The sequence below is a fragment of the Caloenas nicobarica genome, chromosome 9, assembly GCF_036013445.1.
Source record: "Caloenas nicobarica isolate bCalNic1 chromosome 9, bCalNic1.hap1, whole genome shotgun sequence".
Lineage (NCBI taxonomy): Eukaryota > Metazoa > Chordata > Aves > Columbiformes > Columbidae > Caloenas > Caloenas nicobarica.
The window spans coordinates 17,554,400-17,570,619 of NC_088253.1; the positions used below are offsets into that span (position 1 = coordinate 17,554,400).

Sequence of the window (16,220 nt, forward strand, 5' to 3'; positions counted from 1 at the left end):
CAAGAGCTGGTGCCTGAGACCATCTCAACAGTCAGAGCCACCAAATGGAAAGGCCTGCTGTCTCACAGGGCTCCTCCAAGTGCCAGGAGCTGCTGAACAAGTGACTTGGCCATTAAAGTGCAGGCAACAAATCCTCCTCCTCCAGAAACCTGCAAGACTGGACTGGGCAGGTATTTGTCAGGACTGACCACAGATGACCCTGCCCAGAAGAAGAGGGATGATGTGTCCAGCCCAAGATCTCCCCTGTGTCTGAAGTGCTAACCATTTCATGGAAAACATGAATAGCACAACTCTGTTCCTCCTGGTGGCAACATTTGCACCATTAATACAGCAGTTGACACCAGTAATTGTAGCTTCAAGCAAATACCCATCTGGGGAAAAAAAAAAAAAAAAAAATCACCAGGCCACAATGTCCTTTTGCACCCAGAGCTGAAGAAATGTCACAGAAGGCTGAAGGCTGCAGTGGAAGGCAAACATCGATGATAAACAACTGATCGGCTAAATTTAGGAAGGCAGTTTGGGAGCTCTCCATGACCAGTTGGGTGTCTAGAGTTCAGAGCACTGTGTTAACTGAAAACATTTAGCTATGACAGTGATGGGCTTTATAGAGAACTCCAAGATAAATGAAGGGAAAAGGTTACCTCATAATTACAGCCACTGTTTCACATCCAGCTGCATATGCAGCTCAGCTTGACCTTTGGGGAACAATGAATAATGCACCATCCTGATGAACAGTCACACTTCCTTGATAGACCATCAGCACGCTGGTAGAAGCAAGCATGGTGGCCTCTCCTGTTTGTCTTTTACTCACTGTCAGGCTCAATTTCTTCATGTAAGAGGACCACAAAAGTCAGAAAAATATACCTGTTCCAAAATGATTTCCACAGTAATTTCATATCTCTGAACTTAAACCATTGGTGCTCCTACATCTGCTGCTGCAACTGCAGCAAAGCTGGGGTGAAACACTGGGCCATACTGTGATATCTCTGTCATGGGACACCAAAAGGCAACAAGACTCCAGTGCAAGTGGTTCAAGCTGCTGATGTCCGAGACACCCAGAGACAAAATGAATAAAACCAGGCAGAGCTGGGCCTGGATCCTCTTTAGAGCTTGGCCACTTTCACACTGTGCACAAGTCATGTCTTGTACCTGAGCCGCACTTTCACTCCCTGTAAAACAGGGTGATAATGATTCAAGGGTGGAAACAGAGGAGAGGTGTGAAGGGATGTTTGGGACATGCTGAATTGTAGTGAATGGCTGGTCGTGAAGAGCCAAGAAGTGAGCAGGGCTTTCTGGTGAGACCTTTGGGGATGGTAAGGGAACACCACCCCATGCATGGGGATGCAGTGGTTTTCAAAGCTGTAAAGTCACTTGCAGCCTGCCTGCTCTGCAGTGTTGCTTGTTCTAGACAGCTCTCATCTTTAGTCCGCCCCATTTTATGTATCCAGGTCCTCATCCAAAACTCAGTCTTTTTGTGGACTTTCAGATCAGGTTCTATCAAAGCACCCTCAGCAGGCACCAAGCCTGGCAACCAGCTCTCAACCCGGCTCGCAGCACAGGGGCTCAGTGTGATGTGGGAGCAGAGACTGAAGGTGCTGCAGAGACAGGAGCACCACAGGTGAGAAACACCAAACACTCTGCAGCAGAACGAGGGGGAACTGGAGCCCACAGTACTGAGGGGCTCACTGCCAACACATGGGTTTGGGAATCTGCCAGAGGTCAGACCCTGTTTAAGTGCCAGAAAGCTGTTTTGGTCACTGGCTGCTAACTAGGGGATCATCCTGGTGATATTCAAAGCAAACTTCTACACCTGCTCAGCAAAAACACAGGGACAAAGATCAAAAGGTCTATTCAAATCAGGAGAGCAGGAGGAGACAGTCTCACCCACAGCTCTCCCCCAGTACTTGCCAGCGTTCACATATTATGATATGAATGATAAATGGTCAGAAGTCAGGGAGAGTTTGTGCTTTCCCCCAGCTTGCCAAGCAGGTGCGTGACCAGTTTCTGCAGGGCTTCAGCCCGGACCACCGAGACACGCAGGACTTCCTCGTGGTTGGCTTTCTCTTGACTGTTGTAGCTGGTCACCACTTTGTTGGTGATGAGGGAGATCCCAAGGACTCTGAGGCCACAGTGCCTGGCTACAATTACTTCTGGAACAGTGCTCATGCCTACAGTAAGAGAGGAAAGGAGCAGAATGAGTCAGGATTTACACCAAAACAAGATTTCTTCAAGGCTGGAAACTCTGATCCTACCTTCAGCACATGCCATTGTCTCATTCCCCCACAGCTCTCTATTTCTGAGCCATGTAATAGTTCAAGGCTGTGATACTTATAAGGCTGTAATAGTTGTAGCATCACAATTACAACCCTGCTCAGCACAATAAACTTCCCATATTTGATTCGTGTGTGCTATGTTTCTCTCCCCACAAGACGTGTCAGACTGCTTTGCAGCCCTGCTAAGAGAAGTACTGATGTCCTGTGTCATTTGGCTCTTCTCTTCCTCAACTAAAAAAGCGCAAATTGCAAAGAAAAATGGCTTTGTGGGAAGCTGAGCTAATTTCCTCACACAACACAAATCTGCAGATATTAATGAATGGATCTCCATGAGATGCTTCAATGGCCCAGGAGTCAAGCTGGAGGAATGATATGGATGATAATGCTTACCTTCCTCATATACAGCTGGGGAGGTATCCATAATTAACATCCCTATACAATCAAGACTTATGGAGGGCTGCTTTGTAGGGAAGAAGACCAGTGAAAATCCTTACAGTGTCAGAATTTAGTAAGATGATAGAAAAGTACTATTTCTGATTGGGGCTCATTTGGCCCTGCTGAAGTTGAGTCACCTGAGCATGGGAGTTTTGGAAATAAACAACACATTGTGCTGGGATCCCTGTCCTGGGCAGCCACAAACACATAGACCCTCTGCAGATCCATCCTAGAAGTTGTGCTAAAGCCACCGCAGAACTAAGCAGAAATACAGAGAGCTCATTCCTCTAGGCCCAGCAGACTGAAAAAAAAGTCAGCCTGTAGCAGAACTAAATGTTTAATCCATGTGCCCAGCCAAGCCTACCAGCTTACCTACAGCATCTGCTCCCAGCGCCTGCAGCATGCGGCACTCGGCAATGGTTTCGTAGCAGGGACCAGGCAGCAGACAGTACACCCCTTCTCGGACGAGGCTCAGAAAGCCCAGCTCCTGTGCGCTCTCCATCGCCAGGCCGAGCAGATCTTGTTCATAAGCATCTGACATGGAGGGAAACCTCACTCCAAACCTGCAAGGCAACAATGGGCACAGCTGTGGCAATATTGCTAGCACTACATTCCCTCCATCAGAGTTCAGGGATGCTCATCCTCTGGAGAAAAGGGAAATGTTAAGGGCAGACCTACCACAGATGCAGACTGTCTTATCCCAGCCTCATCATGCCACCGTTACATTCCTGCTAGATCTAATCACCTGAGACCCTCAGCATGCAGAGGTCATGGCTGTCGGAAGGTCTGGCGCTGTGTTCCTGCCACACAAACCTTCAGGAATGGTCTTTCCAAGGCCCCTGTCTGCAGGGAGCGCTAATGGTCGATTCTCTTCCCAATAACTTCCCACAGTGACTTTTAAACATTGCCCAGAACCTGCTGTCCTCTGCTTCTCCTGCACAACAGTTTGTGGACAGGCTCCCTGTGACGCCAAGTCCCAGCAGCTGTCTCCAGTGACAGGGTTTGCACAGGGCCTGATGGAGCATCAGTCACAACATTTAAGACTCAGGCAGCTACTAAACCAGGCTCGTGACCAGAGATGCCCCGTACCACAGCAGCAAGGGCCATCCCACCCCCGCGTTGACGCTCACATGCTTGAAACAGAAACACAGAATTGGCTGCACTGGACAAATCCCATGAGATTTGAGTCTTTCCTCCGTTACATTTCTACATTAGACCAGCTTGAAGGGCCTCAAGGAATGACTTTCTTGGCAAGGCAGATGAACAAAGCTTGCTAATCAGAAAATACAACTCGGGAAAGAGCATCCAGCTCTGCATTTGGTTGCTGGCACAGTAAAAATTGCACCAAGCACAAGCTTGGAGACTCTTCTAGGACAGAAGTGCAATCCAATTGCCAGTTTGAGATGCCCCAGCAGGTTCTACGTGCCCCTCAGCTGCCTGTCCAGATCCTGCAGGTCTCATACTGCACCTGCCAGCCCCAGAGAATGGGTATTGGATACTCAGCAGAGCATCAGATGGTATTAGATGTCTACATTAAGGCAATGGCATCCCATTGCAGGTGTCCTCCTTTGCAGGAAAATGGGAAGACTAGCACATGTTGGATCCCCAGGGCCGTATTTTAGGTAGCCTTCATCCTGTGCTTCAAGGCTGGGTCTCTTGCTTGCTTTGGATCTTAAGATAAGAGGTCAGTTCTGTTCCTGACTGAGCAAATCCTACTATTGATTCAAGTAGAGCAGAAGAAGATGGCCAAGACTGGTGTGCTGCTGCTGAGAAAATCCAAGAAATAAACTGCAGCCATATTCACCAACTCAGTTCAGTAGGAGTGGACCAGGTCCCTCATCCAGGCTATTAAAACTCCTGCTTGTTTTCATGTTCTTCCAGCTGAATGTTTAGGGCAGTAGGTGGCTTATTTAACATTTATAAACACTAAAATGTTATATAAACAAAAAACAAGCTTTTCCATCTGGTCTGAGGTAATAAGTATTCATCACCACGCAAATTGCTTCTCTCTCCTGAAGGATGGCCAGCAATGCATAAGCCAATCTCTAATTTATTAAATTCAGTCCTCAGATTCTCACAGTATATTTCCTTTCCACATCACTTCATTGCCTTTGGTTTTACTCTGCTGTGCTTAGATAAATCCTTCCTGGTGGCTGAGCTAGACTGGATTTTAGGAGGAATTTGCTCAGCTAAAGCTCTGCAATGCTTTGAAAGTTGATTCATAAAGACCTTTTGCCCATGTTGATGCCTTGGTCAGCAGCACAAGAGACACCCAGAGCACTGCAGCCTTCCCTGGGAAGCTGCTCTTGGGAGACAGCGAGACAGCCACACTGCCTTTGAACCTTGTCCAGATGCAGTTATTGTTTGGTTGGCATTTCTCCTCCTGATCCCGAGTGATTACGCAAGTCCAGAAAACTTTAAACACTCCTCCATGTGGCTTCTGTGCTTTTGATCCTTCTTTCCTCTATCTCACACCAACACCTGTGAATATGTAAAGATGTTCTGCTTCAGATGGGTACTGTCCTCTTGCCATTTGAATCGCAGAGCAGCATTTATTTCTCCCGAGGCAGTTGCTAGCGCCTTTCAGACTTTTTCAGAAGCAGGAGCCAGGTCTAGTGTCACATCAGGAAGGAAATAACTGGAAGCCAGGTAGACCACCTTACTCTCAGCCAGAACTTTCTTTTTGGAAAGATCCCAGAACAGTCGAGATGCCTGCCCTGCAAACACATCCTTTTTTCAAGATGAAAGTACCAGCCCAACAACAGATTTAACCATTTCATTATCTAAACTCACTCTTTGCTCACGAACTACCACCTCCATTGCCCATCCTCTGGCTTCACACACCTGGCTTTCATCTGGCCTCTCTCCTGCCAGCTTGGTTAGGAAATAATTCTTGTTACTGTTATCTTCTTATCACAATCCATCCTTTCTTTCCTGCCGTAAGTCTGACAGCCCTGGATCTTTACTGCTTCTGTGTTGACTTTCCTGACACCTGATGTGTCCTCCCGCTCTTTTTAGCTCCATTTGAAAACTAAGGAACTTTTTGTAAACACTGGCCCATCTGGAATATTCCCTCTTGGTGCTATGACCTTGTTGGTACTGTTTGCCTTCCACCCTACCAGTCTGGTGGTGCCCTGGGTTTCAGTAGCATAGATTAATTCAGGTTAGAAGGGACCGACCTTGAGGTCATCTAGTCCAACCTCCTGCTCAAAGCAACTCTATGTCTGATGGCAACTGCACTTCAGGGGTGAGGTTGTGCTACATGTCCCTGTGTGCACAAGAGGGTAAGGGTGCCATTACACAGCTCAAACGGAAAACCCGATTTCCCAGCTCAGCCAGCAGCAGGTCACTCTCTTAGACCTAGAGGTCTTCTGAGAAGCTGCCAAGACAACCACTTCAACAGACTGATGCCTTCAGTGAATATATGATGTTAAAACAAAGACAGCCCAGGATACAACATGGTTATCAGGAGATCGAAGTTTTATCTTTGCTCTTCTATCAGCTTACTGCCTGGTCCCTGTCCTATCAGTTCCATCATACCAGAAACAGCTGTTGAAAAATGCTGGCTGGAGACACAGGAGTTCACCAGATTGCTCAATGAAGAGGAACCAGCAGAGATAGGGACTGACAAGAAGAGATGGCATTTGGTCTCTTTAGCAGATGGTATGTCTGGTCATGTCAGGAGAAGGATCAGAAGCCTACTTTTATAAAACAAAACCTTCTGGAGGTTTGCACATAAACTCCTTATAGGCTTGCAAGAGTAAGCACCAGCCAAGGAAGGATGCTGGGGCAGGCAGGGCAGGTGGCACAGCACACACAGCTACTGCTCTGACTTTGCCCTCAGGGGTACCTGGATCCAAACTTGACCTCAGTATGTATTTGCCAGCAGGCACAAATGGCAATCCTAGCCTGAGGCTGGAGGAAGAAAAGATTAATTGGTAACATGGGGGCTGAGGGGTCAGCCAGGGACTAGGAAAGATCTGTTCAGCTACAGCACCACCTGAACTCCAGTGTTGGATAGCAGGAGATGGATCAGGACAGGAGCAAAAGCCAGTAATGGAGCTGTGTTGGAAGACTAAACAATCTGCCATGCAGCTGCTTTAAGGCAGCAACATTAATCCTTCAATAAACCCCCAGAAATATCGTTCTGCTCTTGCATGCCTATGCTGCCCGGTTCTGGGACAGGTGATGCCTCTTACCTCTCATCATTTGGTCCACGCAGCGGATTCTGCCCTCCCAAGCCAAACGTGCTGATGTGATCTCTAATGAACATGAGGTCCCCCACTTGGAAGTGGGGATTCAGGCCCCCAGCAGCATTGGTGACAATCAAGATCTCCACACCCAGGAGAAAGAAGACCCTGACGGGAAAGGTGATCTGCAAGAACCAAAGGCACATGTGATGAGTATCACAAGTAATAGACAGCTGCTACTACTACGTTTGTAGTATCACAATTTGTGGACAGCTTACATGGCACAGAGAAGGGTCTATGAGGCTACAAGAAGACAAAACTTTATTTACTTTTAAATATTCCTCTAATTTAAATAGAAAGAATTTTAATGTGTTTTTTTTTAAAACATATTAAAAGCTAATCTCAAAATGAATACCATTAAAATTCAAGCAGACATTTCCTACAGTTGCACTAAGGTCGAATAAATGCAGTACAAAAAGAATACGCAGATAATTTTTCCTCACTGCCAAGGCCTTGCAGAAATCAAACCACTGTGCTGATTGAAGTAACTACTTAATGCTCATGGACTTTGAGTGTAATTGATAAACCAGCTTTTTACAGCAATGATGCATTTTGCAGAAGGAGATAGACTCTCTTATTCATTTCATTTTATTCACATTAGTTCACCTCAGTGACCCGCTTAGGCAAAATTAAGGAACAACTGGGAACTGGAAAAAAATTTTAAAGGCTTGATTTTGAGGAGTCAGGAAGGAACTGGGACAATATCTGCTACCTCTAAATGCCAAAGAAGCTGTAGGCAGAAAATTTGCTAATTATGGATATAACTTCAAGAAATGATTTAATTTTAAAAGACCAACATGTTTTGATATACCTAGTTCTGCATCAAGTGCATTAATTTTTTTTCTATGAAAAGTTGAGTGGTACCAAGCATTACAGTTTATATCCAAATGCAAACTGACCTCAGCCACCATTAAAATCTCAAAGCTATCCAAATAAAAAAGAATATCCAAAACAATCAGCCAGTAAATAACAAATATTATTGGTGTTTGCAACATAAACATATATACATGCATGTTAGGTAATACTTGAATATTCACATAGTTCTGTATGTTAACTGGTAGACTATACCAAGTTACACTAGCCAGGGAGTTTTTTCTAGGTAAAAAAGAGCCGTAAACTCTATAAATGCAAAAAACCATTAACATAGATTATTCTTATAACTCAAAGTTTCCTGACGGCTGATTTAAATCTTTATTAAGATGAGTTAAAGCATGTAAATCAATCTGCCTTGTATGAGATACTATTTTGCCTTGTGACTGTAGCAGGACAAGCCACTTTGTATGGCTGCACAGCATCAGCTTCACCTAGCAGAAGCCAACTACCCGTCAGTTTGAACTCCCAATTCTATTTTTTGTAGAGAAATCTAAACCCTAAACAAGATTCCTTGCAAGAGCCATGTAAGTTCATTGCAGGAGGTAACCTCCTGCAGTCACTTTCGCATCTTTTACAACATATCTCCCTCACATGAACAATTTTATTCAGCAGAACTCACCATGCTGACAGAGAACCCTTCGTAATAGTGGAAACGTCCCTGCATACACACACAGGGTTGTCCATTCAGCTCCCCAAACACCAATCTGCCAGCGTGCCCTGCAACTGGAAATTAATAAAGTGTCATTCTCATTACAGGTCTCGAGGTATTTGACTTTAGAGGAATTTGTCAGTTGACGGTTCTGCATTACAGTGGGGCCAAGTGTGTGAAAACCAGAGCTGAAAGTTAAATACCACAACACAGAAATGTGGTGGGTTTTTTTTGGTTGGTGTTTGTTTTTTGTTTTTTTTTTTACTGTGAACATTTCGCCACTGAGAGACTGAGACCAGTGCCAAGTGGGGCATGTTGACTTGAGTTCTCCCTCAGTAAGGCTTTTGCAGGTTGCTGATGGATGGGTTGCGCTAACCTGTGCTCCGTGGGAAATGAGGGATGTCCTCATACTGAAAGACTGTCTTGTTATCCAGCGCATCAGCCAGGCCTCCCAGTCCAGACCCACAGATGATGGCAATCTTTGGGCACTGGATGGTACGAGCACGTAACCAATCCACCGTTTCCTTGTACACCTCATAGCTATTTCTGCAAAAGGAGAAGAGGTCAGTGAGGCTACCCATCCACCCAAAGAACAAGCTTCAAAGGATAAAAGTCCTGAAAAGCTGTAAAGAAAAAGAAATTTCATTAAAACTAAAATAATAGGAGCTTCACTGCTATTATTGAAGATGTTTCGCTTTTAATCTCATATTTTATCCCTGGCCATAGGCAAATCATTTGAATCCTCTTTGCTGGTTTCATTCTACAGTGGAGAACTGGCTAATGATACCTAGATCACAGACGTGCCATAAGGCATAACCACTCCAGCTTATGATGGGCTCTGGTCTCTCCTGAGTTACTGAAAGAATGCAAAAGTTCCGTTAGATGGAGAAATTGCAGCTTATATGTGTGTACATGAGGATGTCCAACCTCTGATGGGGAAAAATACAAGAGGACAAAAGGCCAAGGGCACTTGTACAGCACAGCTGAGACGTTGTGCTGATGAAGGAGTAGACACCATCCTCTGCAGCAGGTGGACTACTGGGACATGGGACAAGCACCTTCTACAGAAATAGAGAATGCAATCTTCGTAAGATTTGAGTGCCATCAGCTCCCAGTGCTTCCATCTGGGGCTGGTAATGCATCTCAAACATCCACTCTCTTCATACCTTGTGGTTTCAGTACAGGAGGCTAAACATGGAGATCTTGTTCTTCCTCTCCCACAGGCTGGGCAGTGGGTCACACTTGCAGTCTCATCCCAGGCAAGAGGCCCAAGGACATCAGTCTACATCAAAACAAATTTAAAATAGGAATTTGGGCTCCGGGGCCTACACCATCTCATTTAAGATCAGGACCGCTCAAATGCCGTGGCAAAAAACACTTATCCATCACTGAGGCACATTGCAAGAAGGTGGGACAGAAGCTGGCATTGCACTGCCTGTTGTGTATCTGTCTCCTGGGAAGAGAGAGGACTTCAACTTTTAGGGCTGTCAGCCCAGTATTCATCAAATGCACTAATCAAAGTTTTAGAACATAATCAATAGCAGAATAATCCCATAATCCCGTTTCCAATAGGACAAAGCAGGTATGTTATGAAAGTCAATATCAAGGTTGATTGGAAACTCTCTTCAAAAGCAAGGGCACTGGCAACATTTCTTGGTGGCGACTCAATCGCTACCACTGATGAGTAGAATTAGTGACTGTATATGGTGGAGAACCAGGTCACGGAGTGAACCAACACAGGTAGGGGCAGCAGGTCCTCTGTATGAAAAGCTGATCTGCTTAGTAGGGTGTGAAAGAATCAGATAGTGAGAGGTTGAAGGTGATGTAAAATTGACTGGAGATGCTCATAAGCAGCCACTGCCTGCCTTTTTTAAAAAAAAAAAAAAAAATCAAGCCTCTTGTTTCCAGAGGTGCAAACCTCAGTGATGTTGTGACTCTGCCGTCTGTGGCCTTAGGGGACACACAGTAAAGCTTCCAGAGTGGTGCTCTACACTCCAGGAGGTCTCAGACCATTGACGAAGACAATTTGGCTGTCAGCGTAAAACTGGTTCTTCTAACTGGAAGATCATAAACTCAAAAATCTCAATTCCATGTCGTTTCTTTATATTGACAAGATCGGTAGTTATTGCACAGGTATCTTCTGTGAGCTTCTTCATCTCCTTGCTGTCCAGCTCCTGCTGTATGTACCATCCAACATCTGATACATCCAGATTATGTCCCTAGTTACAAACTGCAATGTCAAAAATACCTCACTATGTCAAACTTGTGATGAATGTGGAGAAATAACTTCCATATGCACAAATTAAAATGAAGAGTCATGCTTAGCTGAAATACTTTTCAAAGAAAAAGTCTAGAAATGAGAAAGTTTATTTACCATAGCATATTTTTGCATTTTCCTTGTGTACCAAGAGCTCCTGAAATAAAAAAAAAGCTATGGAAGCTACATTAATGAAGCCTGCACTTGACTATATTATCCCTTGCTTTCAGAGAAAAGCTTTAGAAGTGCTTTACATACATTAACGAATGATTCTCCCCAATTTCTCTGATGAATAACTATAATCCTCGTTTAGAAATTAGAGGGAACTAAGAGAATTTAAATGTAATACCTAAGCTTTTGACGTACCTGTGGCAGTAATGAGAAAAGAATGAGGTCACCAAGATCTGCTCTTCCTCGTAACCATTAATCCTCCCCTTTTTTTGTCCAGTGTTTTTTTTAAAAGGTGCATATTCTTGCAAAATAACAATAAAGAATGGATATTACTCCTATATCTCCCAAAATTTTAGGAGTGTGGGATGAATTCCATTCAATGTCTGCTGACTCAGCTGTGCTGAGTTTGAGGGCATTTTTTTCCTTCTAAACAGAAGACATTAAAATACCGAATGGAGTTTCAGCAGGTACAGAGGGGCCTTGCAGACCCCTCTCCACCCCAAGGGCTTCGGACACACCAGAGCTGTCCCTGGGGCCAAGAGCATAAAGATGCCAAAATTAATCTGCAGTGCCCTGCTTGCAATGTTTAGTTTTCAGAAATCTTCCAGCAAAGGGGACCGGCAGGCACAGAATTTCTGAATGCAAAGAAGATATCTGCTCAGTGGGAGCTGAGGGGAGGCTTGACCCATGGGTCACCAAATGCAACATTTAGCCTGGAACTGCGTGAGCCTGAGGTCTGTGCAAGCTTTTTGACAGCCTGAATTAATACACGTAGTGCAAGGCCCCCTATAGCTACTCCATCTCCAACAAAGCACACCTAATAATAGTGCTCGGTAGCGTCACTTTGGATTAAATCACAGGATCAGCTGAAAACACAAGCCCCTTTATTGTGGTTGCTGTCATCCACTGGCGAAACACATCTGTTGCAAAACACAGGACTGTCACCGGTGACAGATCTTTTATGGCATGAAAAAAATCCCCACCTTCATTGTGCTTCTAGGTTGGTCGAAATCAAAGTCCACATATAAAGCAGACGTATCCCAATAAACAGATAAAACATTACATTTCAGAGAGGGGCACGCCACCATATGTATTGGCAGCGTATGCCTCTCCAAACCGTAAAATTTGCCTTTTCTGGCCCATAACCTCTCCCAAGGTCACCTGCTCCTTGCCATATTTCATAATACCAGCACCTGACAGAGGCAGATGGCCAGATTCCTCTTCAGTAATAAGATATTTACTTCTGAGCAGCCCTTGTTCGACATTATTAAGCATCCAGTAGGAAAAAAAAAAGAGGAAAAGCGATGCAATTTCACCAGCCCCTTCCAGCTTGGATGTCTGTGCATCCCCTATTTCACAGAACCTTACCTGTCTTCCTCAGCATAGGCCATCCTCCTCCTCTCTGCTTAACCCACAGAAGGGGATGGTTGCTGGAAATGGAGCTGGAGGGTTTTAATTGACCAAAGAGCGGAGGCCCAGTGAACCTGCAGGAGCTGCTGCTGTCTCTGGCAGTGAGTCAGGGAGGTGTGTCCTGGCTTCTCTATGCTTCTCCCCTGTGCATCTCTAATCCCCGAGTAGGAGGGGCATGTTCAGGACATCTGCTGTTCTGGCCTCACCCACATGACACATATGTTCTAGAGCTCTGCAGAAAGTCCACACGCATGCTTCATAATGCGGATGGAGCCTAGAACGTTCACACGCGCGCACACAACTTTTCAGCAGCCGCCCAGAGAGGAGCGGCTGACAACGGATCTGCAGAGATGTGCACGCTCGTGCATCAACTGGGAACAAACCAGCAGCTGGGGTCACCTGCTCGTTTGCAATTCAAGCCCCTGGGACGTGGCACGAGCTCACTGGGTGCGTGCAGACTCCGCAGGGTGACCTGCGCCACCTACTACTGCAACAGGCAACGAGATGTTCCCATCTCTCACATCATTCTCTTGCCATTCTTTCATGGGAAACAGCGGTGAGGCCCCATTAGCTTCCCCCTGGTTTTTTTTGCTCACATTTAATTGTCTCACCCATCTCAAAATGAAATACCGCCTGCAGATATGCTAAGCCTCTGTTCAGCTGATCACATTATGGAAGATATAAGGAAAAGTATAAAAAAAAAAAAATCAGGGGTCCCACCATCTGCCCCTCTGATTTTTAGCTTTGTTCAATATGAAAATGAAGCTTACGCCAACCTTGCCATGTCCTTGCAACAGTGTCTCATCCCAACAACTGATGTGAACCCCATTTTACAGAGCCATAGATGTTTTTACGACAATCAAGTGCCAAAAACATTCAAGCAAGTCTGTGATAAGTAGAGACCTTACATGTCCCAGGTAAAACGCTACAGCTACACTCACAGCTTACTAGATCCAGAAGGGACCCAAGGGACTAGAATTTATAAATATCCCAAGCAGAGAGAAAACCTTAATTAGAAGTTTTCAATCCCTAGACAAATCAGCCAGACATTTAAAAAAAAACTAGAAAAATCCAGTGGCATCAGTTTCAGGCCTCATAATATTTCTTATTACTTCCATTCACATTTGCTTGTTGGTCTTCAAGACCTCACATCAAAGATCCCCTTGGTTGCCCCAGGAAACTCTCTCAGGCGACTTCAAAGTCAAACAAAATAATAAATGCAGCCAGAAAAACCTGGGCATTTTTAGAGATACTTCATGTTGGAAAGCAGAAGCCCACAGTGACCCTCTCGATGCCAGCACAGGCTGAGAGTCTGTAACAAACAGCAGGAGTTGGGCATCATGTGTAGCAGCAAGTTCTGTTGGTAAGAGGTATTTGTCAAGATACAATTGGCACGGAAGAAACAGAGAATGGATCTGAACAGAAACAGTAAGTGCCCTTTCCCTTTAAGTTCTTAACCTTCTCCCTTTCTTCCTCATGTTCACATTTCCACTTCTTATTTACCTTCTCCTAGAAAACTTAAAATGCTTCTTCCATGAAGACCAGAAGGTAGGAGTGCTGCCCCTTCACGAACCAGTGGTACAATGCTGCACCCTGCTCTCAGTTTGCTGGAGGCCATGGGGAAAAAAGAAAAATCAACACTAAAGGTCTAATATCGCTCCATCATTTTCCCTTCTATGCCCTCTTTCTCATTCTGTTTTTAATCACAATCCCCCTTTTTTGTCATTCTCTCTCATTCTTGTCTTTCTGAACCTGAGCCATCCCTATCTCTGCCTGTTCTGTGTATACTCTCTTTTCCCTTCAGCATTGTTCTTCTACACAAAACACAGCAGGCTGTCAGCAGAGATGGCTGTACGTAGATTTCACTGCATCAAACCGAAGAGGCTCCACACCACTTGCCTTTCTATGTGAGCCAATGTGCCAAAGGACTCCACAAGTCACTGTCACCCCAAGCAACCTCTGCCCAAAGCCAGTGTCTTAGAGCCACCTCCCAGCTCCCTCATTTTTTTTTTTGCCCTCTGGAAACACATGCTACTCCTGCCAGCACTCTTGACTTCTCTGAAAGTCATTATTTGCTCTTATTAAATTAAATGATACAGCAATGTTAGGTCCTTAATGTTGATTTTCCATACAGTTCTTTGGTATCAGCAGAGTTCTGATGCCCCCCAGATATGTTCCCTTGTTTAGCCTTAACCTGATTACGTTCATTAATCCGATTCCCTTTTACAAAGCAGACAAGAGAGATCAGACAGCCTAAGAGCTCTTCCCAATTTGCTCTCATCTAAGACAATCTACTCCCTAGTTTGTATTTACATGGAAAACAGGATTATAAAAAAGGGAACATTTTATCTATGTTTGTGCAGTGTCTGTTATTTAACAGCAACAAAAAATACTCAAGTTTTTACCTGTAACGGTGCATTGGCTGGACAAGTACTAGATAAAGGTTCGCCTATTAGAAAAAATTAATTTGAGCATTGAGGGCATTCATGCCAATAACACTGTAGAGAGGAAGAAAAAAGTAATTAAGCTTCAGTTCCTGTGCAAGTACTCCAAAGCAGATCTATCTAAAAAAATAAGTTATTTAATAGATTGCATGGTCCTTAAGAAAGAGTATTGACAGTCTTCCATCCTGAAAGAATCTCAGTCATCTCTTACTCTTGCTATATGTATGTGTCTGCAGCAAATAGTGTCTATAATCATGATATTATTGGCTTGGGTGTCATTCAAATCCTCTTTCTGTAGCTGGAACTTCAACAGCTACAGGATGCAGATACAATCACCTGAAATAATTACAACAATGCTTTACATTCCTAGAGCAATTTTTATCTAAAGAGGTGTTGAGAAATGTTTCACAAGCATTTCATCAAAACATTTAATTAATGCTCTAGGGTAAGTTTCCCATTTCTCTGTGCACTCATGTTATCACAGCATCAAATTATCTTGCAGTCTTCTCACATGCAATGCACATCATCCTTTTGGGAAAGAGAACTGAGCTGCAGAAAGATGAACAGGGTGTTGACAAATTAAGTCAGCCTAGTCCAGGAGAAATCACCCCCCAGCAAAGTCCTACAGGCACTACCATACCCTCACGGGTACAGTGCTCACCTTTATCTCTGTTCAGGGGGCATTTTTCCTTAATTTCTTTTACTTAGAAAAGCCAGGACTCTGCCTCAGTGTTTTGGAGGAAGGTGAAAAAGATTACTGAACATACCTTAAGAACTCATCAGGATTTTTGCAGTAATTTGGAACTATTCGTTTGGTAAGCTCATCATTTGTTTGTACACTGGTTATCCTAGACAGCCATAGGAGTGTTAGTAAGAAGGTAAATAAACTCATATTATATACCAGAAAAGTTATTCCCCCATGGATCATATTAACAGAAATCTCTAAGAGGATCTGCCTGAAGTGATGTGTGATGCTGCTTGTTGTACATCTTCAGTAAAGAGAACTCCAGCCATAGTGAATGCAGAAAAGGAGTGACCAGGGAAACAGAAAATAGGGCATTCAAAAAGCTTGTCATGGTTAGCTGAGCAAAATAAAAACTAAGCAATGCTCCAAAGAGAGCCTGAAAAATGTTGCCACAGAGGCAGGAGAGATGCAGAAACTTAAGGCTAAAGGATAAGACTGGGGTTGTGGCCATGGGAGTTTCTGTCAAGGAACTCAGCAGAAACAGGGTATAAAGAAAATTATCATTAAGGGATTTGAGGAAAGGGAGTTGGTACTTTCCGATGGGGTAGAAACAGCTCGACTGGGGCTGAGTGGTACATCAGGCTGGGGATGAATGGATGGGCTGTGTGCTGTGAAAGCACTTTAAGACAGGCAGAAAAACCAGAGAGCTCATGGGAAAATGTAGTGGAGGGCTGCAACAACAGTTTAGTGAGGATAAGTGGAAAATAAACTAT

At 44.4% G+C, this 16,220-nt stretch overlaps 1 protein-coding gene across 1 annotated transcript; it reads right to left on the bottom strand.

Annotated features, from left to right (window-relative positions):
- Positions 1-1,950: 1,950 nt before the first annotated feature.
- LOC135992241 (purine nucleoside phosphorylase-like) lies at positions 1,951-12,299 on the bottom strand. Its single transcript, XM_065641264.1, has 6 exons — positions 12,277-12,299; positions 8,857-9,026; positions 8,451-8,554; positions 6,908-7,083; positions 3,081-3,271; positions 1,951-2,168 (listed from the first exon to the last, which is right to left on the bottom strand). The coding sequence occupies exons 1-6, from the start codon at positions 12,297-12,299 to the stop codon at positions 1,951-1,953; spliced, it is 882 nt and encodes a 293-aa protein (XP_065497336.1).
- Positions 12,300-16,220: the final 3,921 nt, after the last annotated feature.

What these genes read in the sequence shown, in the direction of transcription:
- LOC135992241 (XM_065641264.1), bottom strand. Translation starts at nt 12,299, where the DNA reads ATGGCCTATGCTGAGGAAGACAG. An exon ending in GCCTATGCTGAGGAAGACAG is followed by an intron (nt 9,027 to 12,276) that starts GTAAGGTTCTGT and finishes CTCCTTTTGCAG; the next exon opens with AAATAGCTATGAGGTGTACA. An exon ending in GCTGGGAGCAGATGCTGTAG is followed by an intron (nt 2,169 to 3,080) that starts GTAAGCTGGTAG and finishes CTCTTACTGTAG; the next exon opens with GCATGAGCACTGTTCCAGAA.